The sequence below is a fragment of the Meles meles genome, chromosome 15 (assembly GCF_922984935.1).
Source record: "Meles meles chromosome 15, mMelMel3.1 paternal haplotype, whole genome shotgun sequence".
Classification (NCBI taxonomy): Eukaryota; Metazoa; Chordata; class Mammalia; order Carnivora; family Mustelidae; genus Meles; species Meles meles.
In genome coordinates, this window is record NC_060080.1 from 35,784,977 (window position 1) to 35,811,456 (window position 26,480).

The 26,480-nt window shown below is 42.2% G+C and overlaps 1 protein-coding gene across 5 annotated transcripts in view; it reads left to right on the plus strand.

The window, feature by feature from the left end:
- The window catches only part of ACOXL (acyl-CoA oxidase like), a 356,730-nt gene that overhangs the window by 21,798 nt on the left and 308,452 nt on the right, over nt 1-26,480 (plus strand). For 4 of the 5 annotated variants that reach the window (XM_045979259.1, XM_045979255.1, XM_045979257.1 and 1 more), the window contains exon 2: nt 17,774-17,870. The exons of the other annotated variant lie outside the window; for it this stretch is intronic. In XM_045979259.1, coding sequence (XP_045835215.1) covers nt 17,832-17,870 — 39 coding nt within the window. In that variant the 5' untranslated portion in view covers nt 17,774-17,831. The remainder of the gene's footprint in view (nt 1-17,773; nt 17,871-26,480) is intronic. 5 annotated transcript variants of the gene reach the window in all.

A 26,480-nucleotide genomic window follows, 5' to 3' on the forward strand; every position in this document is an offset into this window, starting at 1 on the left:
TGTGGCTTATTTCACTGAGGGTAGTTCATCCATGTCCTAGTATCTGTCAGAATCTCCTTCCTTTTACGGTTTAGTAATCCTCCATTGTGTGGCTATACTACGTTGTTTCTCTGTTCATTCCTACATGGACATTTGATCCCCCAGCCACTTTTCATACTTTAGCATGTTGTGGGTTTTTTTTTCTCTTTTTATGTTTTTCTATGAGTTTATATAGATGGGAACATTATGTTTTTATATAAATAGAATCATGTATTTTGTTCTACAGCTTGCTCTTTTAAAATTTACTTCTTATTTTTATTGGTAGGATGTATGAACATTCTTTTTTTTTAGACTAAAACACTTGACAATTTTATTTTCACATTTCACCATACAAATGAAAATTGCTTTTTTTTTTTTTTTTTTTTTGGTCCCACTAACTCCCCTGCCAAAATTATTCTTTCTTTGATTGGAAGTGGGAGAAAGTCTTCCTTGTTCTGCTCTTAGAAAACACCCAGTCAAAGGACCATGATCTCCTGGAGAAGTTGAACAAGTAATATAAAATGGGTATAAAGAAGTTCCTGTCTCTCCTTATCTGTCTGGTTGAGTCACTCCTGGCCGAGTGCCATCACGGGGCAGGCAGGAGGTCTCATCATGGGGGGCCCAGGCATCATTGGCAGATGGCCTCACATAGGCGACCTCATTCCAGGAGCAGTTCCCATCACCGACATCATCCCAGGAGGAGGAGGAACCATCCATGGCATCATGGCAGGGCCTCCAGTAGAGGGTATTGGCATCATACAGGGCAAGGAGGACCCCAAGACGAGGGGAGGAGTGTGGGGGGATTATTGTCCCTGCATGAGGAGGAGCAGTGTATGGAATAGGAGGTAACTTTCCTTGTTGAAATGCAATGGTTGTTTTGTTGGTCAGACTCTAAGCCTACCCTTCCTCCCTCCCTTCCTTCCTTCCTTTCTCTTTCTGATTTTATTTATTTGAGAGAGAGAGAGTGAGCACAAGCAGGGGAGTGGCAGAGGCACAGGGAGAAGCAGACTCCCTGTGGAGCAGGGAGCCTGATGCAGGGCTGAATCCCAGGACCCTAGGATCATGACCTGAGCTGAAGGCAGATGCTTAACCGACTGAACTACCCAAGCACCCCTCTTCCATCCATTTCTGATAGTAGTCTTGCACATTCTTTTTGTGTTTCCTACCACTGCAGTGTGTCTTTCTCACAGATGGAGAGTCATGGGTGAGGCCTATGTTGCACAAATCTCAATAAAACTTAGGTTTGCTGGTCTGCAGAACTTTGGCCACTCCATCCCTTGCCATGTATGAACATTCTGAATGCAAATAGTACAATGAGGTTTGTAATGAAAACCAGCCGTCCTTACCCTCTGCCTTTGTCCCTCCTTCCCTTCCTCATTGACAGCCACTCCCAGTTCTTTTACCAGATGCTTATGTTGTTGACCTCCATATTCCTAAATAACATGCTCAAACAGCCATTTCATGACTGTATCATGACTCACTATTATAGAAAATGGAGATTCTCGCTACCGTACCCCTTTCTCTATTCTCTGACAATCAGCATGTCACCGTGTTTATTTCAATCAGTATCCAGTGTTCACATTGTTATGACTCTATAAATATTATCCCCAGCCCTGATCCATGACACACCATATTTCATTTCCTTTCTTTTATAACTTTTTATGTTTTTTGGAGATATCGATTTCCCCCTTTATTCATTTGCTTAGTTTTCTGTAAACTCATCACTCACTGACCCCACACTTCAGGATAGAACAGTTACACTCCTCTCAATGTGGTCAGACCTGTCAGATAATTGGCCATCCTCTAAACCTCCCCACCCATGAGCACAACCATCCTGGAGACCTCCTTCTGGGGCTTCTGTCTGGACCGGCCTTTTATGTGTCTCTTCAGCGTTATGTTGGAAACTTCCTTTGCATCTCCTCTGTAGTTAAGTCACTGTTTTCCCAGGCTTTCTCTTTCTTGGTTACCCATTGTGCGGGAATAGAGATGGTCACAAAATAATGTTACTACCACTGAGAGGTGGGTTGTGTTCCCTCCCCTTGAATCTGGTGGCTTTGTCACTGCTCAGCCAACAGAATATGACTGAAGTGGTAGTTTCAGGGATCAGCTCTGAAGAGACTGGTTACCTTTCATTTCCTGTCTCTTGAGGTCCTGAGCAACCAAGTACAAATGTCTGCTAGCCTGTAACTGCCATGTTGTGAGGAAGCCTAACCTGGTCCATGGAGAGAGGCTGCAGAGAGAGAGGTAAAGAGTTGCTAACCCATTCCCAATTGCTCTAGTTCCCAGCTGTGAAGTCATCTGAGGTGGGACCCCAGACATTATGAAGGAGAGACAAGCCATTCCTACTTGTACCTGTGTATCCAAATTCCTGATCAAAAGCATAGACAGAATACTAATACATTACTGTTCTAAGCCACTAAATTTTGGGGTACATTGTTCCATAGCTACAGATAACCAGAACAGTCTTTCATCTAATAGCTTCCTGAGAAAGGATTTAAGAGTGTTACCTTTTTGAGATTTTTGAGATTTTTATGTCTGAAAATGCTCACTATTCAATTGGCTACATGTTTTTCTGGGTATAGAATTCTAGGCTGAAAATAAAATTTCCGCCACATTTTCAAAGACATTGTGCCATTGCTCTCTAGTATCCAACATTGTTATTAATAGATCTCACCGCTTCTGCACCCCAAATCCTTTATAAATGGCTTTTTCTTCCTTTTGGAAGCCACACCATCATGAGCATTCTTGTTTAGCACTGGTGTTACGTTCTTTGTGCTGTGACTTGATGTGGGTCTCTTTTTCTTTCAGGTAATGTGCTCTGTAATCTGGAAACTTGTGTTTTTCAGTTATTTACACTATTGTCTGGAACTCCCCTTATTCAAATGTTGGACTTCCTGGCCTCATCCTCTGATACTCTTATCCTTTTTTCTATATTTTCTATCTCTCTCTCTTTTTTTTTTTTTGTCGTCGTTGTTCTGCTTCTTGGGTGATTTTCTCTACTTTATCTTCCAACTCTTCCTGAGTTAAAAATATCTACTGTCATATATTTATTTTTTTAGAAGTTCTTTATGGTCTTTGTACCTTCATTTGTTTGTTTGTTTGCTTTTAAATAGCACCTGTAGTTTTCTGATTGTAAAATCTCTTATTTTTTAAGATTTTTCTTTTCTGTTTCCTGCTTTGTCTCTTTCCTTTGGCTTCCTTTTTTGAGTTTGTACGTTTGACATCTGTCTTTTGTGTTTGAGGCTTTCCTTAAATGTCTAATCCACCTCGGGTATTTGCTCATAATAGGAGCAAAATAAATAATGTAAATAAAATGCTGATTGTAAACAGGCAGGGTTGTTGGCCACAGGCTTTCCTGATCATAGAGTAGCCTTTCCAGTGGCAGGTCAGTATTACTGTTTTGTTTTTTGGACTGAGTTAATTTCTCTAGAGTTTCCTGAGGGCAGGTGGGTGGAGAAAGAAGGACAGACAAGTCATAATCCTGGCTGCCCAAAGTGACCAGGATCAGGGCTCCTCCCTAGGTGACTTTAGGCTGATTAGAAAATGCTCCTCTCCCAAGACATTTCACTTCCATTTGCTGGAAAATGCTTGTTAACTCTGATTTTTTTTTTTTTTTTAAGATTTTACACTTATTTATTTGACAGAGAGAGAGAGAGAGAGAGAGTGTGTGAGATCACAAGCAGGCAGAGAGGCAAGCAGAGAGAGAGAGGGAAGAAGACTCCCTGTTGGGCAGAGAGCTTGATGTGGGGCTCGATCCCAGGACCCTGAGATCATGACCTGAGCTGAGCTGAAGGCAGAGGCTTTAACCCACTGGGCCACCCAGGCGCCCTGTTAACTCTGATTTTGTTAGAACAAGTCACTTAGTGGCCATCTGCTGGGAAGTTGTCAAAGCTGCCCATGATGTACAGGCCATCCCTCATGTTTGGTTATGCCCTGCATGTTGGTAAGTGGGGCCTGTGGCTGGGGTGTCTCCCCCTGACCCCCCTGTTCTCAGCGTGGAGCCTCTCTGTTGCACTTTCACATCTCCTTCTCCTGACAGTGATCCCCGAGGGGACTCGGAGCTGTCAGAGGAGGCTGGAGCCTCCAATTCTGAGACTTACTGGAGTTCAGTTGCATACTGGTTGGCTCCTCAGCCCTATAGACTTATCATTGTCTCTCCTGCCAAGTCATCTACCTGTGACCTTGCCTGTTTGCTTTCTGGCTGCCAGGAACTTACTGCTGTCCCTTGTCCACTGTCAGTTTCTCTCCAGTATTTGCTTGGCCCATATGGGTAGTCACTCAGATGAATATGCAGCTCGCACTGGCTTCAGGTGTGGAGGCTGGAAGTCAGGCTCAGGGGCGATGCTGTCAGGAATCCCAGGTTCTGCTGTTCCCATGTCCAGACAGGCCCCGTCCCCCTTGTGCCCTTCCGAGCTTTGGGCTCAGCAGCTAGGCTGGAAGAGAGGAGCTCTTCTTGGCTTCCAGCCTGGCCCAGGCCACCCTCAAAGGCCAGTTGGTTGTTGCCCTTACCCTTCCTTGAAGGGGCCCCTGGGGTGGGGTCCTCCATGAGACCCATGTGGCTCGCAGAGGGAATGGGAGACTGCTAAAGAAAAACGGGGGCGATGGGGCCCAGGAAAGGGGAAATGGATGCCAGACAGACAAAAGTGCTAGGCCCCCATTGTTGGCCTTCCCCTTAGTCTGTGGATGGTTGTAAGGATTGAAGGAGGTCATGGAAGAGCCCCTGAGTAGCCACGGTCTGCCTTCAGTGGGAAGATGGGCAGAATCTTGGCTCTTCTGGGTAGGGATGTGCTGACTCATGACGAAAGTGAATGTTATATGTGCATGGGACCAATGTCTGTGTAAAGAGATTAAGGGTCATGGGCACTCATTCCTCACTGCTTCAGGAAGTGCTGTGGAAATTTCTGAGGAAGCCTGGGCCAGGCTTCTAACTGAAAGCTGTTTGCTAACTGAAGACATTCTTACCGTGTTGTGAGATCTCTGAACTGTGAGCCGCTCTCAGTCAGGGGAGTAGCTCAGTCACACCAATGACCCTGAGATTGAGGGGTTAGTGGACCATAACTGCCCACCACTTTGGTCTGTCCAGCCCCTGCTGCCTTCTCTGTCAGCAAAGCTGTTGAGATTCTCCTGCAACCTCCTATTAGTGTGTGTATATATTTTTATTTTTATTTTCCCTGTACTGCGTTGAGTTTCGGTAGTATCTCCAGCCTTTTTAAGTTCATCTCTCTCCATCAACTAACTTATGATGTCAAAGTTGACAATATACTCTGTTCTCCCTCCATAAAGAACGCGTGGCCCATGGGTTGATTCCAGGGGCTGAGAATAGGTCTTACATGATTATGACTTAGATAAGTGATGACATCTGAGCCAAGTGGTGGACTCTGGTTACCTGTCTTCCTGTTCATAACGATGACTTTATGGACCATGGGCAGACCTCTGTTTGTGTTGACACTCTCTGTGGGCTCACTGAGGGCTACAGACTCCCAGGCCCTCTGAGTGCTCTCTCCACTTACCCCTGAGTGCTCTCTCCACTTACCCCTGGCTGCCTTGGAGAGTATTGACTCAGCCTCTTCTTGACCCTTCAGGAATCTCAAGCCTTGATGCCCAGGTTGTAATTTGCCCTTGAGGCAATCTCCATGTCCATCTTCCTAGTTCGCATTTACTTGTAAAGGGACAGGTTGGTAGGCAGGGGGCTTTCAGGGTCCAGCAGGGGACCCTGGCTCCTGTGCATATTGCTTGACCCAGTGAGGGTGCTTCTTCTGTAGTTGTTGAAAGAGTTATTGTGGAAGATGAGCGATTTCCATTCTAGATCCCTGCAGAAGGGCGTGTACTAATGTTCCACCAAAAACGCCCTTTGGGTGATCAACAGGAAACACATCAGCCAGACAAGCTAGTGGACTCCACCATTCCGTGGGCAGAGCATGGCGTTAGGAGGGAGTCAAGGCCTGTGTATACCTGTAGACCACAGTTCTACGCTCCGCAGTACCATTAGTTACATGGTACTGCACGCCTGTTTCTGTTTTCTCGGCTAACCTCCCTTGTGCTACTCCAGCCTCATGTGCCCTAAAAAATAACCCTCTTCGTGTGAGCATTTCTAAGGGAGATGCTGTCCTGGAGCCTGGGATCACCATGGTAGCCTGGACCTATCAGGAGCCGCCTCTTGGAGGGTGCAGATGCTGCAGCCTCAGAATCCTGGTGGGGAAGGAAGAGCCCACAGCAGTGGCGGCCACGCACACCTCCACCTAGTGGGGAAGCCTGTCTGAGTTCGCTGAAAGTTTGCATTTTCGTCTTGGTAGTTTGTATCTGTTCCTGTCCTCTGCTCATTTGGCCACATCTCTCCCTTTACTTCCTTCCTGCTTCCTTCCACCCTTTCCTCCTTACATCCCCTGCCTTCTCCCTCCCTCCTGGGGGCTTCCTCTCTCTGCCCACAGAGACCCCACTTCTCAGCGGATGGTGCAGAGAGACCAGGTTCTTTCTCCTCTGCCTTCTCGCCGCCCCTGCAACTCCTCCCGACAGAACCAAGTCAAGGTAAATGCTAAACCGAAAGCTTTCTATTCTACAAAACAACCGTGCCATCCCTCGGGAGGCAAGGAGCTCTGGCCACTTGTGGTCTAAGGATAACGGGGAATAGTTTCTTGGGTCACACTGGGACTCCTCCTCCTGCCCCTGTGTCTTCCAGGCTAGAGTCTGAGCTCCATGAGGGTAGGAACAGGCCTGACTTGTTTTGAATTCCTCGTGTTTAGTGTGGTGCAGGTGCTTAATGAAAGCTGGTGAAGGAAGGCAGAAAGGAAGGATGGGGAGTGAATGTCTCTTGGCCCATAGTCACTGCCTGGCAAGCCCAGGATGCAGGGGTGTGGATGGCAAGTGGCTCCTGTCAGGGATTCCTGTCAGGTTTTTGTCTCCCGCTGGGAGGATATTTTCTTCCTCTCCACCCTTTCTCTCTCTCTTCATGCCTTTTTCAAACTACTTTCCTACACTTTGCCAATCAGCAAGTGTGCTTCTCTGTGGTTGCGTGAACTTCACAGCTACAAGTAAACCGCAGTGCTTCGAAAACCCTCCCTTCGCATTTTCTGTCACCCTTGTTGGTTCAGGGCCTTTGTCTCTGACAGTTACCACAGGATGACTCAACAGTTTCTGTTTCCACTCAGGGTTAGGTCATTCAGGCTGTGCAGGGACTCTCGGGGGTGGGCGGAGGCTTTGGAGGTGGGAGGTCAGGTTGTGAGGTAGCTGTGGTCTTTACTAGAAGACTGAGGGTTTCTCTGCCCACTGCCTCTGGGAGTCTGTTCTTCACCATCGCCTTTTATTGGTGTGAATGCTTGGCCATGGGTGGCATCTCACTTCTTGATGAAGATGGAACATTTTTATTTTTGCCATTTTCAACAAGAAGAGATTGATGGGGGGTTGGGGGCTGGGGGTTGATCTTGGGCCGAGTTGGAGACATCTCCTGAAGCGACATTATAAAAAGGACCAAGATGAAGGAGCAGGTCACTGAAACAGACCCACGCTGGGAAACCAGAGCTGATTTTCAAGTTCTCATGGGTCTTCATTCCAGAAACGTGGGTGCTGCCTAGAATCACGTGGTGGTCAAAGGCCCCAAGGATGTTTCTTGTCATGAGGGCATTCAAATTTGGTGTCTGAAGATATGCTTTCTAGGACACCAAAACTGACTTTTGATTTAGACTTTGAGGAAAAAAAAAATACACTCCCTCCTTTTTTAAAGTTGTTTTTTGTTTGTTGGGTTTTTAAAATGTTTTCCAAAAAACACAAAAAGATCTTTTCTGTTGTTGTTACTGTTGCCTTCTTGCTTTGTCTCTTTTCAAAATGGACTTTTTGGAATAATTTTCAATTTCTAGAAAATTTGTGAAGATAACACAGAGAAAATAAAATGGAACAGTAGTTCCTGTCAAAAAAAAAAAAAAAAAAAAAAAAAAAAAGAAAACAGCACTGGTTCATGACTATTACCTAAACCTAAACTCTAGACTTCATTCGAATTTCCTTTCTTTTTCCACCAGTGTCCTATTTCCATTCCAGGGTGTTTTATTCCACACTGTGTTTTATTGTCTTTTTTTTTTTTTTTTAAGTGTCCTCTGATTTGTGACCTTTCCTTGGTCTTGCCATGTTTTTCACCACCTCACCACTTTTGAAAAGTACTGGTCATGTATATTGTTGACTATCCTTCAGTTTGGTTTGTCTGGTGTTTTTCTCACATCTAGACCGAGGTTATGGGTTTTGGGGGAGACCCTGAGGGCAAGTGCCCTTCTTGTCAATCACAGCAGGGGTACATACTGTCAACATGGCTTGTCAGCGGCGCAGTTACCCCTGATCATCTGGACAGGGTAGTGTTTATGACATTTCTTCCTTATAAAATCACCTCTTCCCGCAAGCAGGTCCCTAAGGGCAACTGACCCTCGGGATGGTAGTGGTGGTGTGGGGATAGGTAAGGAGATAGGTAAGCTCCACCTGCTAGAGGGGGTAATATTTACACAATTTATTTTACACAAATTATTTATTATGGGCATTCATCTCTTTCCCCTAATGTATTTATTTATTTAAACCATTTATTTGTATCAGTATGGACTCATGTATATTTATTTTATGCCTTGTGTTATAGTCCAGTGGTCCATTATTTATTTTTTTGTTCACATTGTTCCAGCTTTGGTCATAGGGGACTCTTAGAGTTGGCTCCTATATCCTTTTGACATACCCCCACCCTTTTGGGATTTACTTTATTTATTTATTTATTTTTAAGGACTTCTTTACTTTCTGATACCCCAAGGTGCTCCAGGCTCATCTTCTATTTTCCCTGTCCTGGAAGCAGCCATTTCTCCAATGAGTCCGTGTTCCTTTTGTTTTGAGAATGATTTCTAGAAACCAAGATCTGTACTCGAAGGTCTCATTTTTACATAAGGAAATGATGCCCTAACACAATTCCACTTCCGGTCATCTATTTTCTTCCAATATTTTATATTTAAAAATTTCAAACATTCAGTGGAATTGAAAGACTTTGACATTGAGTTCCTTATACACACCACTTAAATTCTACCACTAATGTGTTACTGTATTTGCTATATCACATATTTGCCCAATTATCCACCCCTTTATCCACCGTATTTCATTTTTTGGATGCATTTCAAAGTTGCTGAAACAAATAGTACACTTTCTCCCCTGAAATAATTCAGCGTGGATATTGTTAACAAGATTTCAATATGTGTTCAGGCTTTTTTGGGGGGGGCTATAAAATGCAGTGCAATGTGAAAATCTTAAATGTACACTTTCAGAGTTTAAACAAATATATACACCTGTGTAACTCAAACCCCTTTCAAAATATAGAACGTTACCATCACCCCAGAAAGTTCGCTCATGCCCTTTCCACTCAGTCCCTGGCCTTATTCTCCCAGAAGTAACCACTGTTCTTTTTTTTTTTTTTTATGCTATGTTTTAATTTTGTCTGTTTTACAATTTAATGTAAGTGGAATTGCACAATATGTTCACTCAGCATATTTTGGTGGCATGTTAATTCAATTTAATCCTCTGTAGCAGTCAAAATGAATGATCTATAGTTACAGTAGAAACCAAAGATGAATCTTATTAGCCATGTTGAGCAAAAGAAATGAGACACAAAAGAATACATAAGACCTAATCCTAGTTCTTTAATATTCAAAAGCAGTCAAAAATAATTTATGGAGGGGGTGCCTGGGTGGCTCAGTGGGTTAAAGCCTCTGCCTTCGGCTCAGGTCATGATCTCAGGGTCTGGGATCGAGCCCCGCATCGGGCTCTCTGCTCCACGGGGAGCCTGCTTCCTCCTCTCTCTCTGCCTGCCTTTCTGCCTGCTTGTGATTTCTCTCTGTCAAATAAATAAAATATTTTAAAAAAAATTTATGGAGTTCCAAGTCAGGAGAGCAGCTAGCAGTGAGCAGGAGAAAGGGAGTAATGACTGACAGAGAAACTGAGGGGGAGATTCTATGTGCTGATATTGTAATGCGATTCACCTTGACGTGGGTAGGGACTGTACAGGCGTGTGTACAGGTGTGTTTTCTTTGTGAGAATTCATTAGGCTCTAATTTTATGACTCATGCCTTGTTCTTGGTGTATTACATCTTATTAAAGTGTTTAACAGTACTAGTTCATGCTCATCAGTTGTGTGTGTGTGTGTGTGTGTGTGTGTGTGTGTGTGTAACAATACTATGTGTACTGGTTATCTATTGATATGTAACAAATTATCTGAAAACTTAGCATCATAAACAGGAAGGTGTATTATCTTACTCAGTTTCTGTGGGTCAGGAATTTTAGAGCTTCTTATCTGGGTGGCTCTGGGTCTGTCGTGAGGCTGCAGGTAGGATGTTGGCCAGGTCTGAAGTCGTAGAAAGGCTTGACTGGGGCCAGAGGATCCACTCTCTCAAGATGGCTCATGCACATGGCTGTTGGCAGGAGGCCCGAGTTTTCTTCCTGTGTGGACCTCTCCATAAATCTGCCTGGGTGTCCTCGTACCATGGTAACTGGCTTCCTGAAGAGCAAGAGATTCAAGAGAACTTAGCATAGTGTTTTCTAGGTTAATACACCTCATGTACATGTGTTACTCGTACATTCCTTTTTATTGCTAAGCAGTATTCCATTTCATGACGAAATCAGTTTATTTCTCTATTCTCTTAGTAATGGATACTTGGGCTGTTTCCAAGTTTGGGGCTATTACTGAATGAGTTGATACGAACTTTCATGAGCATTTGGTTTCTCTTGAGTAAATATCTAGGAGTATAATTGTTAAGCCATAGAGTTAGATACATGTTTAATTTTATGAGAAATTGACTAATAGGCCTTTCCCCAAAATGATTGTATCATTATATATTTTCACAACAAAGTGTGGGAGGTTCAGTTGTTCCACATCCTTGTTAACATATTATTTTGCTATTAATTTTTTTTTAAAGCTATTCAGGTGGGTGGATGGTGATATCTCATTATGGTTTTAATTTCCATTTCCATGGTGACCAGTGTCTCTGAGCACTTTCTTGTGTTTTTATTGGCCATTTGTATATCTTCTTTTGTAAGGTGTCTGTTCACATCTTTTGGAGGGCATCTGTTTGTGTGTGTGTGTGTGTCTGTGTGTTGTGTATGATTTACAGACACCATTTTGCGTAACCACCAACCCAATTAGGACGTGGAAATGTTCCATCACCACAGAAACTCCCTATGTTTTCTGTCCTTTAGAGTCAGATTACCCTCATCACTCTACCCACTGGTGACCGCCAATCTATTCCTCTTTGTTACAATTTGTCATTTTGAGAATGTCATAAAATTAGAATCACATATGATTTTTTGAGATTCACTTTTTTGTTCTCAACACAAAGTCCCTGAGATCCATTCAAGTTGCCGTGTATAGCAGTAGTTCACTCCTTTTTATCTCTCAGCAGCGCATGGTGTGGATGTACTACACTTCTGTCCCGAGTTGAGGGACATTTGGATTGTTTCTAGTTTTTGGCGATTGCAAATTATGTTACTATAGATTCGGTATCAGTGTTTGCATAAACATAGGATTTCATTTCTCTTGAGTAAATACCTGGGAGTGGTATTGCTGAATTATGTAAGAGTATGTTTAATTTCCAAAGACATTAAAAAAGTGGCTCTGCCATTTTTTATTCCCACCACCAGCAAAGGAGAGAACCAGTTGCCCAGTGTCCTCCTAAACACTTGGTATTGTCAGATATTGTCAGTATAATTTCTTTTTAGCCATTCTAATAGTTGTTTACCATTATTTTAGTTTCGTTTAGTTTAGTTCCTTGTAGTTTGGTCTTGATTCCACATGTGAGACTTCCAAGACAGGTTGTCTTACTCATGCTGGAGGTCTGCACCCCACTCTTCTCTCAGGAAAGATGAAATTAATATCTTTTGTTTCAGTTCTTGCTTGTGGCATATCCTAGCTCAGAGGTTTTCAAGCTTGTTCTTAGTAATGGCACCATTTTGTTTTGTTTTTGTTTTTTAGCTAAATCCTGCACAGATCACTAAAAGATAAGTCCGATGATGGCAGAGCAGCTGGGGAAGAACCCCCACAGCTGTCCTCAAGGTGTCCCCCAGCTCCTAATCTTGACACTAACACCATTCACCCAGGATCCTGCCAAGGCTCTTAATGCCACAGGGCCTCTGTCTGCAATCTGAGGCATAGAGAATAATATTTGCCAAATCTTCATATCTTACAGATTCAAGAAGACAGAGAAATTATATATGTTAAAATACCAAAACAGTGTTACTGTTTACGATTTCTACCCCGTTGTTCTGCAAACGGCATCTGAAATGGCCTATTACAATTTCCTGATCTTCCTCATTGTAGAGATTGTTACCTTTTTTATTGAAAAGAATTTCTATATTCTCTTTTAAGATAATTGGGTGCTGAGGCTTTCAGGCGGTTTCTAAGACTTCTTCATCCAGTTTTAACTTCTTTGTTGCTTGAATACTTTGGTGGTGGCCGTTCAGATGAAGAACAATTGCCATCTAGTGGTCATTTTAAGGGTACAATTTAAAATATCTAAAAATAAAATAAAAATATTTTTTAAATGTCTTTTTTTAGAAGGCATTTTAATATGATTCAAAAGTTGGAATACATAAAAAGGTAGAGTACTATTTGCCAAGTTTCCCCACTTCTGCCCCACATACACAAAAAGTAAACACTGTTTGTAGTTTCTGGTGTGTCCCATAAGAGAATAAAAAAATAGCAACAACACATAGACAAGCAAATTGGTAGTCTTCTTCCCCACCTCCCTGCCCCCACTTTTTAACATACAGTACAGCAGTAGAAGTAACATATTCACCTGTTTGCACCTTGCTTTTTCATTTAAAACATATCTTGGCAATTTCCTTATATAGGCATATAGACAGATTTTTCCTTTTTATGTAATACTTTCACTGTATGCCTAGGCCGTACTGCACTCAATCACTTATCTTTTAGATGTTTGCAGGATTGTGCTATTCCTGCCCATGTAACATTAAACTCATATCTGGTAGTGCGTTTTGGGAGTGAGGGTGGGCAACGGAATGGGACATACCTCTCATCAAAATGTCTTGTTTTAACTCGTCTCCATTGGAAAATCTTCTCTAATGTCTCTTGATCCACATTTTTTTCTTTTTTGAATACAGAATTTCCTTAACTTGGGTATTAGTAGTTGAGAACTATTTATTAGTAACCCAGTTCTCTTGAGTTCCGCTTATGTTATAGTTTTTAATAATTTCTCAGTGCCTTTGGCTGGTGTGTGTATTCTCTGTCCTCCCCTGATCTTGCAGTCTGTCTGCTTTTTCCTACACAGATTAACATAAAATCATTTCTCAAACTTGACTCCTGTGAGGTGCTTGGTGTCAGTATAAGCAGGAAGCTTAATTTAATGTGAATTAAATAGATGTGAATTAAAATTTTAAAGTAGATGAATAACAATCGTTTTATCAAAAAGTTACTGGAATGGAAAGGTGAAGAAAATAGCTAATAACTGATGCTTTAAAATCTTGTCTGTATAACACACTTCACGGCATTCCCATAGGCTTTACTCTCTCATCTTTGTAGTGTGAAATGTCTCTTGATCCCCTGCTCAGTGAGGAGTCTGCTTCTCCCTCTCCTGTTGTCCCTCCCCCATGCTCGGGTGTGTGCTCGCGCGCGCGCACTCTCTCTCTCAAATAAATAAATAAAATCATATATATATATATGATCATATTAAAACATTATATAAATATACAAAATTTATGTATATAATATATAAACATAAAATTATATAAAAACATTATATAAAATAAAATTAAAAACATATTTATAAAGTATGTACATATACTTGTGTTGTGTATGTGTGTGTATACATATTGTGTATATTGTGTGTATATATGTATATATGTATCTCCTCACATATACTTTATAAATGCGTTTTTAATTTTATTTTATATATTTTAAATTATACCATTAAAATGATTGTTTATATAACCATATATCCATTTGAAAGCTACTGACTTTGATTGTGTTTCCTGCCAAGCTCTTCTTGTTTGCAGTAATTGTAGTTGGTTGTCTTGAGGGTTCCAGATACACAGTCATATTTTATCAGTCACTTATGATGTAAAACGTAGTGGTTCAAAGCAATACATATTTATTAACGATCGTGAGTCTGTGGATGGCTGAGAAGTTCTTCTGACCTTGGCTCGGCTCATTCATGAAGTCAGCTGTGGGTTGGATAGGCAGCTCTTTTGATCTTGACCAGGCTTTCCAGTGTGGGCCTTGCCTGGAGGTAGGCTGATCTAGGATGGCCTTGGCTGAGACAACTGGGCTCTCCTCACATGTTTCTTATTTTATACCTTCTGTCCATGTGACAAACTAGTCAGGCATGTTCTTAGATTAGCTCAAACACATGCCCGTGGGATTGCAGAGGAGCAAGAGAGGAAGGGAAATGTACAAGCACTTTTCTAAGCCTTTGCTTTCCTCACATCTACCAATATATTAATGACCAAAGCAAATCATGTGGCCAAGCACAGATTCAAGGGGTGTGGAAGTATACTCAGTCTCTTCATGAGAACTGCAGTGTCAAAGGGCAAGGATCAGGAGAGGTCTAGTATAGGGGCCGTTATAACAATCAATGAAACGCATGGATCATCTGTACATAGTTCTCCCTGTTTCTTTCCGATTTCAGTTTCCCTAATTGCTATCCCTTGTCGAATTGCATTGGCTAATACTACCAGAGCAAAGTTAAATAACCACCCCTTGTGATTTTTTTCAGAGCCAGATTTTAGATTTAATACTTACATTTTTTCTGTTTTCTAATTTTCTACTTTTCTTTTAATAATTTATTTTTTTCTCCTTTTTTTTTTCTCCCTAACTTCTTTAGTCAGCTGCTTAGCAGTTACTGTTAATACCCTACTCTGATCCTTCTACCAAACCTGTACACTCATCTCCTAGCTATTCTCAGTGTTGACCGGTATCAACTCAAGACTGACCTTCCTTGGAATTGTCCTTGACATATGGGAGTTACCTTCCCAGGAAATGGCTGAGGTAATTCCCTCTGCCCATGGAGCAGAAAGCCTATGCTTTCTTCCCTGTCTGAAGTATAGGATAGGACCATTCCACGGTGCCATTCATACTCCAGAGTGTCCCACTGAATCAGTCTAAGGCTAGACTTCAGCTGAGCCCACATTTTGCAAGGTCCCCGGCACTCTATGCTCTGAAGTCCTCCTGTCCTCATTGATGTCCAGAACCCTACTGCACACCCACATTGCCAGTTGCCATTGGCCTGCTCTTTTTCTCCATTTTTCTTATAGGATTGTTGTATCAATTCTATGCTAGTATCTTTTTATTACTTATGATTGGATGATTTTAATATAATTGAATGATTTCTGGCCTGGCTTTTCTAAGAAGTTGCAGGGTTGGGGAGCAGGAGAAGCTGAGATAGTGGTCCGGGATTCGTCCCTTTTCACAACACAGAATCTTTTCCCTTCCATGCTGCCACAGAGATAGACTGCTTCTTTCAAACACAGCCTGTCCACATGACTCTGCATGTTGCCCTGACCCTGAAGCTAATTCAGGGGCCAGCGAGCCTTCTTAACCTGCTAGCTCGTTGCCTTTCCTGTCTTGCTGTTCCAGATCAGAACTACAAGCTTTACCTCTCCATGTGTACAGCTTACATTTAAAAAGTGAACTTTTACCTGCATTTTTTGAGAGTTGCCACCAATTGGCCCTTGTGCTGTGTGTGATTTCTTGTTCTGGTTCTTCTTGCCACCTCCTCCTGCCTAAAGCCTGCATCAACTCAGACAAGTTTTAGTTCTATGTTAGTATCTGGAGACTTTTCTTGACTTCTGGTTTCATTGACAATGGAATGTTTATTTATTTATTTTTAAAAGATTTATTTATTTATTTCAGAGAGAGGGAGAAGCAGATTCCCTGCTGAGCAGGGAGCCTGACACTGGGCTTGATCCCCAGGACCCTGGGATCATGACCTGAGCCGAAGGCAGAGGCTTTAACCCACTGAGCCACCCAGGCGCCCCAACAAAGGCAAATTCTTAATGACTGAGTCACCCAGGTGCCCTAGAATGTTTATTTTCTGTTCTCTTAGGAAAACGCTGATTTTATGCATTAATGCTTATACTGAATTCTGCACTAGTTGCTCTGAGATCAGGTCTACTAGATGACTCAAAATAAATATATAAGTAGATAGACAGATAGATAGATAGATAAAACAAAAACCGAGATTCTTCTGTTGGGGGTTTCTGTGTCCATTCTTTTTTGCGGATGGGGATGGATTTCTTTTTTTTTTTTAATATCCCGGATGAATGGTGAGTCCCCTTGGATTTTTTTTTATTACCTGACAACTGAATGGACCATAGAAAGTCAAGATGTTTGAATTGGTCCTTGTTCTGTCTGGGGCAATTGAGCTGCACGTTATGTAGGAAAAATGTTTAAATGTGAGACACTGTGCTGGTCCTGAGGGGCTACACCGTTCAAGACTTAGACCCTATACCCATGCAGTTTCTATTTCTTGTTGGGAATGAACTTTGCATAGGGATAGTATGTGTGGTTGGCATGCTTTTTGGGACATACCTGAGAACACGGTCTCTAGGACCTAGTTATGAAACTACAGGAAACAAAGAAATTTACGTTCAATCACCATTTAATGGGATGTACTGTGACCAGACCCTTGTGTTCCTGCTGAGACTATAAATATGAATCTAACACAGTACTAGCCCTTGAGAAGGAGGAGGGGTGAAGAAGCGTATGAATGGAGGTTAATATTCTTGAGCACTTACTATACATATGCAAGCACTGGGATAAACATTTGAAGAGACAATCCTCTGAATCATGTGCAATTATCATTCCCGTCTTACAGATGAGAGGATGGAAGTACTGGGAGGCCAGGTCACTTGATGCTGGTCACACAATTAGTGGCAGAGCCAGGAGTCAAACCTGAATGAGGTTTCTTCCAGGCTCAGGCTCTGTTTGCATTTAAGCATTTTAAGTGGCAGAGTGGAAACCCTCCTTCTATGCCAGTTTAAGTTTATTGAGAAGCAGACAAGAAGATGGGACTAGATGAGCAAATGACTTATGGGTGGGGGTGGAGCATGCAAATCTGTGAAGGATGATGGGAGGGAGCTGGAGGAGGCGGGAGAAACTTCCAAATGTGTGTAGGCAGGTCTGACTCTGTGAAATGAGAGAGCAGAAAGGGCACTGTGAGGTTATAAGAAAGCCTCAGTGGGCCATTTTTTGGGGGGGGGGGGTCTTCTGGCACAAGTTGCCTACTGGACAGTAATGGCCCTAATCTAGAAGCTTGCCCTACTCAATCACCAGCTGGGAGAAGCCCAAGAGCAAAGTCAGCTAAGGTATGGCACCTGGAGGTTGTTGGTGGGTTCTCTGGAAGGACTCTCTAGAATTCTAGGCAAAATTCCTTGTGGCCACTACAGTCTACCCCTTGTACTACATAGGTCACTCTTTCTCTCCCATCCCCCCAAATGCTACTCATCAGTTTCATCTCAGAAACATGAAAATCTTGCTTTTGCAGAGGAGATGTTGGAGTTTTGTTTTAAGGTCACCCTGTGAGGAAATCTTTCCTTCTTTCCTTCCATTTTGACCCTGCTATATTGAACACAGGGTCTGTGTTACACAGTAGACCTTCTTCAACACACAGTATCAAGTGAGATGTAAAGAGACCTAGCAAAGCTGTCTGTTTCTTATCTCAGCAGGCACCTTGGTCCAAAGGCTTTACTCAGGGTCTTCAAATCAATGTTTTAACATCCATTTTGTATTTGTTCTTCACAGGTATGATTTAAATCTGGATGAAATAAGAGCTTTGACATTTCAGAGAGTGAAGTTTGTCATGGGTCTACCTGTGTTAAAACGTGCGATTCAGGACCAGGTAAGTTTCATTGTTACTTTGCTGTGATGCGTGTATGAGTGTGAAAGAGAGACAGAGAAAGAAAAAGATTTTATTTCTGTTTTGTTTGCTTTTGTGACTTGTGGAAGCCATTTATTTTGTCCTAGGGAAAATTGCCATCAGTATGGGTGGAATGCCTTCCTCAGCCCCCTTTTTTTGCCCCACTCTCTGGTAACTTAATTGATCTTCTTCCCTTAGCCTATAGGTGTATTCATGTCTCCCAAGATCACAGGCTAGGGGGTAGGGGAATCAGCAGAAGTAATGATATATATGTTCACAAAACAAATATAATTGGGGGCATAAAATTCAAATATCTGAGAAAGGTAATGAACTGATTTTTATAAGCTTTTAAAGCATTTAGATGTGTCCAAAATGTAGGGGTCTTTTTTTTTTTTTTTTTTTTTTTTTTTTTTTTTGTCTAAACACTGCTATTCTAAACTCAGCTAAATTATTTTAGTCAATTTAGCCTCATTAAAAAGAAAGAAGGAAAGAAAGAGTATGTGATTAGAGAACTCCTTTGTGATATGAACATTAGGAGCTATTTATTTTAGGCAAGTTTAAATCAATTTCCATTTCATTCAGCTTCATGGCTTCCTTAAACTGAACACGTTACATTCAACACAATGAAACAGAACAGAATTCCTGGTGAGAGCCCTAGGAGAGGGGCTTGAACTGGGGAGAAGCTTCAGCTTGTGGATGGCTGAGAGGTGGAGCCTGGCCCTCTTCCTGCCCACCACAGTCTGTGGAGGGGGAGTCTGAGGACTGAAGGGGTAGGGATCTTCCCCATTCAGGGGGCCACTGAAGGCTTAGTTCTCTGTGCAATGTAGATCAGAGACAGTGGGGGGCCTGAAGTCCATGTTTGAGAATAGATCCCTACCCTGTCACACCCTGCCTTCCCCCACCTTTTGGTTGGCTGTACCGAGGAGGCAAGGCCAGAACTCAGCACTTCTTGTCAGAAGGCAGAGCTCTGGCCCCTTCTGTTGAAGCACTGTGGCCACTTCCAAGGTAACAAAAGGCACACTTAGCTGGAGAGGAGGGAAGGAAAACAACCACATCATGCAGGGAAGGGTGCTTGCAAAGCCTGAAGAATCATTTCATACCAAGCAGTTTGGCAAAGTGGATTTCAAGCTAGTGAACTATCTCTCAATGGAACATTTAGAGCTGGGAATACAACCAAGAAAGAAGAAAACCCAAAAAAGACCCCAACCCTCTTTGGTTTCAGACACTTTATGAATCTGGCCTCCAGTACATCTGTCCTGGGGCTGGTCGGAAGGTGAAATCTTGACACGTGGTCAGTATTCTGGTCTCTTAATCAGTCCAATATGTCCATGATTTAACTTAGTGTCAATATTCAAGACGCAGATGAGAGTTGATCCTTTAATGAAGTTTACTAATTGCGGCTTATCCAACTGAGTCTGAAGGATTAGCCTGTGTAATCTTGCTCCTGATGAAGCTGTTGGTCCCTGGATCCAATTAGCTTCCCTTTTTGTGGCTCCTTTTGTGGTCTTAGGCAGCTCGGATGACCCCGTCCTGGATGATTAAGTATAGTCCCTGCAAGCAGCCGCAGGACCGGCCATAGACAATCCCTCCAGTTCATTTCTGTGAGTTACTTCAGCCTCTTTGGCCCTTCTCTCTGTGTGAACTCACAAAAGCCAATGAACTTGAAGAAAATTAAATGAGTTGGTCATCAGGGCGGCAGGCTCATCTCTTCGGGTGGATGTCGTGAAACTCGGCAGCACATCTGTGTTTGAAGGCTCTCAAATTCTACTCTGTAAACAGCTGGAGGAACTGTCCACATCCAGTAATTCTAGAAGAAGTGTTACATGATTCATTCTGCCTCTTAATAAAAATATTGAGTCATGGCCGTACTGCCTGTTCAGAGAGCGTTCCAGGTCTTTCCATCCTTTCCTGGCCCCCATTTTGTGTTGCTGTTAGCTTTTGTGGATGATCCGATGAACTCCAAGGCAGAAGGCCGAGGGTAATGTGTAATGATGATGTTCTCGAGGACAAATGAGGAGTGAACCTCATTCGTTCCAGGTCTCCATGGACAGTCCACGGGCCAAGAATAAGCCATTAAAATATTTCCACTCTGCATTTTCCCCTCTACCATCTGCAATAGATTTGAGATGTTCTAATAATTTCAAAAGGAAAAAACAATATCTGAGTCTGACCACAGAGTATATACACACGTGTGTGCGTGCACACACATTGAATATCATTGTACCTCCCAGACATTTCCTGCACCTGTTTCCAGTGATATCACATTCATGCCCTTCAGCCAATCGTCCTCTCCTTTCCCGGTGGAAATCCTGGATGGCGGAAGTCACGGACTCCCTGCATTTCCAGAGATGGGGAGATAGAGGACCAGGTGGGAACGTCCTCTGTGGCAGTGCTGAGACTGCAGCCAACAGAGGCTGACCCCCTGCACCCAAATCACCATAACCAATAATAGCAGCTCAGACTCACAGAGTACATACCCTATGCCAGTCACGGCGCTAAGAACTCTAGATGCATGATCTCATTTAATATCCACAACATCCAGAATGGTATTCTGATTTTACAGATGAGTAAATTGAAGACCAGCAATTGGCCCAAGGCTATACAGCTAGTAAGTTGTGTATATAAATAGTGGAACACAGATTTAAACCCAGCTGGTCCTGCTTTCTGAGTCCACTTCCGTTTGGTGGTTCCTGTCCCTGGCTACACACTGGAATTGCCTGGAGAACTTTCCAAACTCCTGCTGTCCGAGCTTTGGCTCAGGCCAATGAAATCAGCATTTAAATTTCCCAGGTGATCCAGTGTGTGTCCTGTCCTGGCTTGAGTACTGCTCTCCACTATCCTTCCTTCCTGGTACTCTGTACCGTCTACCCCAAATTGTTCCCATTCAGCATTTGGTCTCTGGCAATCATGGTTCAGGGTTGACTTGTAGGAATGCTCCATCCCAACATTTCTTTTCCCCAGGAGGAAGACAGTTGGGATCAGGCTGTTCCTGGCCAACAGGAGTAAGGAGTGGGGGTAGATATTTGAATAATGAAGCATCCATTCTATGATCCCCCACCCCCTATCATCTTCTCTCTCACTCTGAACTCTGATGGTCCTCATCCCCATGATCCACAGCGGTGCTGGGCATGGCAGCATTGTTATCTAAACTAGTGGTTCTTACAGTATGGTCTGAGGACCCCTGGAGGTACCCAAGATCCATTCAAGTACTACCTGAAAAGTAGGTGTCCAATTTTGTGTGCATGACACCAGATTTTCACCATAAACTTCAACCAAAACAGTCTACAGCAACAGATGGAGTGCAGAAGCAGATGTGAGAGCCTAGCCGTCTTTCATTGAGCCAGACACTACAGTAATTTGTAAAAATGTAAAACAATGTCATTCTTCTCACTGATTGTTTTTTAGTTTGGTTATTATGGTTATATTTCATAAGAATGATGTTATTTATATGTAATGGATATAGTATTGTTATGTTTAATGTGAAACTTTTAAAATTCTCAGTTTTAATTACGGTGTGGTAAATTATGGACATAGCCTGCATAAACAAAACTCTTTGGAATTTTCGATAATTCTGAAGAATGTAAAGGGGTCCAGAGACCATAAAATTTGAGAACCACTGATCCAAATCATCCACTGTTTTCTCAGGAAGTCCATTCTCAGATCAGCTTGAAGGGGAACTGGCAGGAGCCTTATATTTGTTATACTATGGCTTTATGTGGCTTTCCATTTATGTTTTATTTATTATATTATAATTATTATTTCAATCAGAATTTTAGTCTCAGTTCGGGATGGTTTTTGTTTTTGTATTAAAGAAATACCAGGTGGGTACTCTTATCTAAAATGGAATAAGACTCTGAGGTCAACTCACCTTAGAAGGTATTTGGGAGGGGCGTCTGGGGGGCTCGGTCAGTTAAGTGTCTGCCTTCAGCTTAGGTCATGATCCCAGGGTCCTAGGATCGAGCCCTCTATCAGACTCCCTGCTCAGTGGAGAGTCTGCTTCTCCCTCTCCCTGTGCCTGCTGCTCCCGCTGCCTGTGATCTCTTTTTCTCTGATAAATAAATAAATAAGAAGGCATTTGGGAATGGGGAGAATGGTTGTATTCCTAATTAGACTCTAAAAAAAAAGGAACAGCCTTTCCCAGGAAATTACATGGAAGCCACGGGCGTGTTGCGCAGAATGAGCTCAGTAGAGAATGTGCCAAGAAGGTGAGGATGTCTCCTCTGCCACTAGCCCCGTTTTACTCCAGCTCATCTCACCCGGCCCTGCTCTGCTGCCCACACAAACCAGTGCCAGCCCTGATTGGTCCTGCAGACCATGACCATAACCATAACCATAACCTCCCCTGCCCCATCCCAGTACTGGTTCCCGACCTACTTTGAGCTCTTGGCTCTAACACCCTAGCCTTGGCTCTGCCCTTGGCCCTCTGGCTTCTGTTTGTACTGGAACCCAGGCTTTTCCTGGCGGGCTGTGACAGACTATCCCTGGCTCTCAGTCTTGTATGCTGCCTTTGGCAGGAGTCCCTGTCCCAGCTCCAGCTCTACAGACTTGGACCCTGGCCACTTGGCCAGCACTCTGGCCAGGCCAGCTCTGGCCACAAGGGATGCCGTGGAGGATTGGAGCAGAGATGACAGGACAGAGTGGCCTGTTTACAGAAGTTCCTTTGTGTAGATTGGCAACTGAATTGATTTATCATCTATGGTGGCCGCAGGAATTACTTGAAAGAGCATGCCAGGGAGTGAGTTGGGATCCACGCAGGGATGGACTCTGGGGTACCTGGAATCCTGGTGTTCTTCATTTACTGCACTGTAAACAATTTGGCTTAATGAAAACTTCTTATTTTGAGGTTTAGTTATTATTCTTACAGTGAAATATTAGGTTAAAAATAACCATAATTATTACTTACTAGAATTTGCTAAGTCCCTTCTATGTGCCAGGTGAGATGATTCATTCATTTTACAACCATTTATCAAACACCTACAATGAGCCAGGCATTGGTCAAGAAGCAGTGAACAAAGTAGGCAAACATACCTGATTTTATGGAGTTTATATATTAGTTTTGGATGAGGCAGACAATAAAATAATGAACAAGTAAATTTATGGTACATCAGATGGTTGTCGATGCTGCCAATAAAAATCAAATAGTGAATAATAAAATGACTGAAAACACTTAAAAAATCAAACATGGTAAATTGGAAAAGAAGTAAAACTGTCTCTCTTCACCAATAACATGATCTTATATGTAGAAAACCCTTTTATGTTAAAATTAGTGTAAAATAATGCACTTTCCATTAACGTAAATGTAAGCTCATGCATTAAGGTGCTCATCAGTATGATACATTGATCATTACATGTAGTCAATATTGATAAATTATGTGATTATGCTAATAATCAAAAAAATTTCCAAAGCAGCTAGGAATTTGGTAGAAAGCATGAGCTCCCAAGAGAAGAGGTATTAAATTTAAGGCAAGAATTGGGAAAATCCCAGACTGTCAGAATACTACACTGATGTTGTGAAGGGAGAAAAATATCCTTAGATAGAGCCATGGGAATGTCACCTTTCATTGTTCCTGATATTGGACTTTCCTGGAATGGTCAAGGCCCCTGGGGTGACCAGAAGTGTAATAGCTACATCTAATCTTTGTTACAGACTTCTCCTAGCACTCTGCTCAAGTGTCCTACTATGTGGCCCCAGCAGAGGATCAGCAGAGAATAAGGAAACACCAGAGAGTAAGAAAAGATGGTGTGGAGGCCATGGTTAGAAGTTTGGATTTTCTTGCAAAATTAACTGGAGTCATTGGAAAGTTTTCACTATGGAGGGGTGGGGTTGTGGGAGAAGGAGAGGGGAAGCACAGCATGATGCTTATTTTTAAAATATTATCATGCCTTGATCTAAGTTTACAAGATGATTCAAAAAAATATATGGAAATGCATATTTGGAATTGTTAAAGCAGTTCTGAAAAAGGATGTATTTGGAGGACTTTCACTACTTGATTTCAAGACTTACTATAAACTACTCAAGTTTGGCATAAGGACAGACAAATAGATGAATGGGACATTATGGAGAGTCCTGAAATAAACCCATACATATATGATCAATTGATTTTTTAAAAAATTTATTTATTTTCAGCGTAACAGTACTCATTGTTTTTGCACCACACCCAGTGCTCCATGCTATACGTGCCCTCTCTATTACCCTCCACCTGGTTCCCCAACCTCCCACCCCCCGCCATTTCAAAACCCTCAGGTTGTTTTTCAGAGTCCATAGTCTCTCATGGTTCATCTCCCCTTCCAGTTTCCCTCAACTCCCTTCTCCTCTCCATCACCCCATGTCCTCCGTGTTATTTGTTATGCTCCACAAATAAGTGAAACCATATGATAATTGCTTGACTTATTTCGCTCAGCATAATCTCTTCCAGTCCCGTCCATGTTGCTACAAAAGTTGGGTATTCATCCTTTCTGATGGAGGCATAATACTCCATCGTGTATATGTACCACATCTTCCTTATCCATTCGTCCGTTGAAGGGCATCTTGGTTCTCTCCACAGTTTGGTGACCGTGGCCATTGCTGCTATAAACATTGGGGTACAGATGGCTCTTCTTTTCACTACATCTGTATCTTTGGGGTAAATACCCAGCAGTGCAATTGCGGGGTCATAGGGAAGCTCTATTTTTAATTTCTTGAGGAATCTCCACACTGTTCTCCAGAGTGGCTGCACTAACTTGCATTCCCACCAACAGTGTAAGAGGGTTCCCCTTTCTCCACAACCTCTCCAACACACGTTGTTTCCTGTCTTGCTTATTTTGGCCATTCTAACTGGTGTAAGGTGATATCTCAATGTGGTTTTAATTTGAATCTCCCTGATGGCTAGTGATGATGAGAATTTTTTCATGTGTCTGATAGCCGATCAGTTGATTTTTTAACAATGTTGCCAAGGCAACTCAGTGGGGCAAAAAGTCTTTTCAATGAATGGTTCTGGAACAAGTAGATAAATATATAGAAAAAAGCTAACCTTGATCCCTATCTCATAATACACGCAAAAATAATTTGAGATGTATTATGTACATAAACATGAGTTCTAAAATTACAAAGTTTGTAGAAGAATAAAGGAGAATGTCCTTCTGACTCTAGAGGTTTCTTAGAGAGGACCCCCCAAAATGCTAAACCTGTCAAAGGAAAAAAACTGATAAATTGGTCTTTATCAAAATCAAAAACGATTTTTCATCAAAAGACATCATTAAAAGAATAAAAAGGCAATCCACAAACTAGGAAAAAGTATTGGCAATGCATTTATCTGAAAAAAAAAAAAAACAAAAAAACAACAAACAAACAACAACTGTGTTGAGATATGAAGGATTTGTACCCAGAATATATAAAGAATTCCTAGAGCTCGGAGATAAAAGGACAAACAACCCAATCTAAAAAATGGGCAGAACACTTCATAGACATATGTAACTGGCTAGTAAGCATAGACAGATGTGCTCAGGATCTTTAATCATCCGACGGGTGCATATTTAAACCATAATGTGATGACATTACACTCCTCCAGAATAGCTAAAAATGGAAAAGATGTACAGAACTGACAAGGATGCAGAGAAACCAGAAGTCTCCCATGTTGTTGATAGCAGTGTAAAATGGTATAGCCACTTGAACCACTTGAACCACTATTGTGGTTCCATACAATATTAAACACAAACTACCCTTTAACCCAGCAGCTGCACCCCTGGGAATTTACAGGAGCGAAATGGTAACACATGTCCACAAAAAAACTTTTACATGAATGTATATATCAGCTTTACTCCTAATAACCCTGGACTGGAAAGAATACAGATGTTCATCAGTAAGAGATTGGACAAACTGTGGAATATTCATAGATGGAAAACTACTGAGTCATGAGGAAGAACTACTGACACACAAATCCACACAGATGCCTTATTTACATGAAAGAAGGCAGACACAAAAACCTACATTCGGTGTGATTCAGTTTATGTAAATTAAAGAACTGACGAAGTTAATGGATGATGATAATACGAGAACAGAGATTGCCTGTAGGGGTGGGGACTCTGAAAAGGGGCTCGAGGGCACTTTCTAGGGGCAGACCAGAACGTTCTATAGTCTTAATTGGAGTGATGTTTACACAGGTAGGTAATTGATCAGAATTCACCTGCTCAAGCTCTGTGCATTTCACTCTATGTAAGTTTCAGCTTAATAATAATAAAAAAAAAGACCATAGTGCCTGATGTTTGGGACAGAGTAGAAGCAGGGAAGCCAGCAGGGAGACTGTTATAATAGTACAGGCACAAGATGGTGGTGGAAGATGTATGAAGTGGCTCAACTTGAGATCTCTTTTCAAGGGAGGGTCAAGGACTGGTTAGCTCAGTAGGCCAGAGTCTTAGTTAGGCTGGCCCGAGATGACTGGGTCCCTGAAGCCCATTTACTTATTTTATTTATATATTTTACTCTGTCCCTTTTCTTTCTAAAATAATTCAGTATTCATTATAACAAAGGACATGTATTCAATAAGACTGAGAAAACATAACCAAAATAGAAAATTGAAACCAGAAGGTAGAAGAAGCAAATATGCCAGTTTGGGA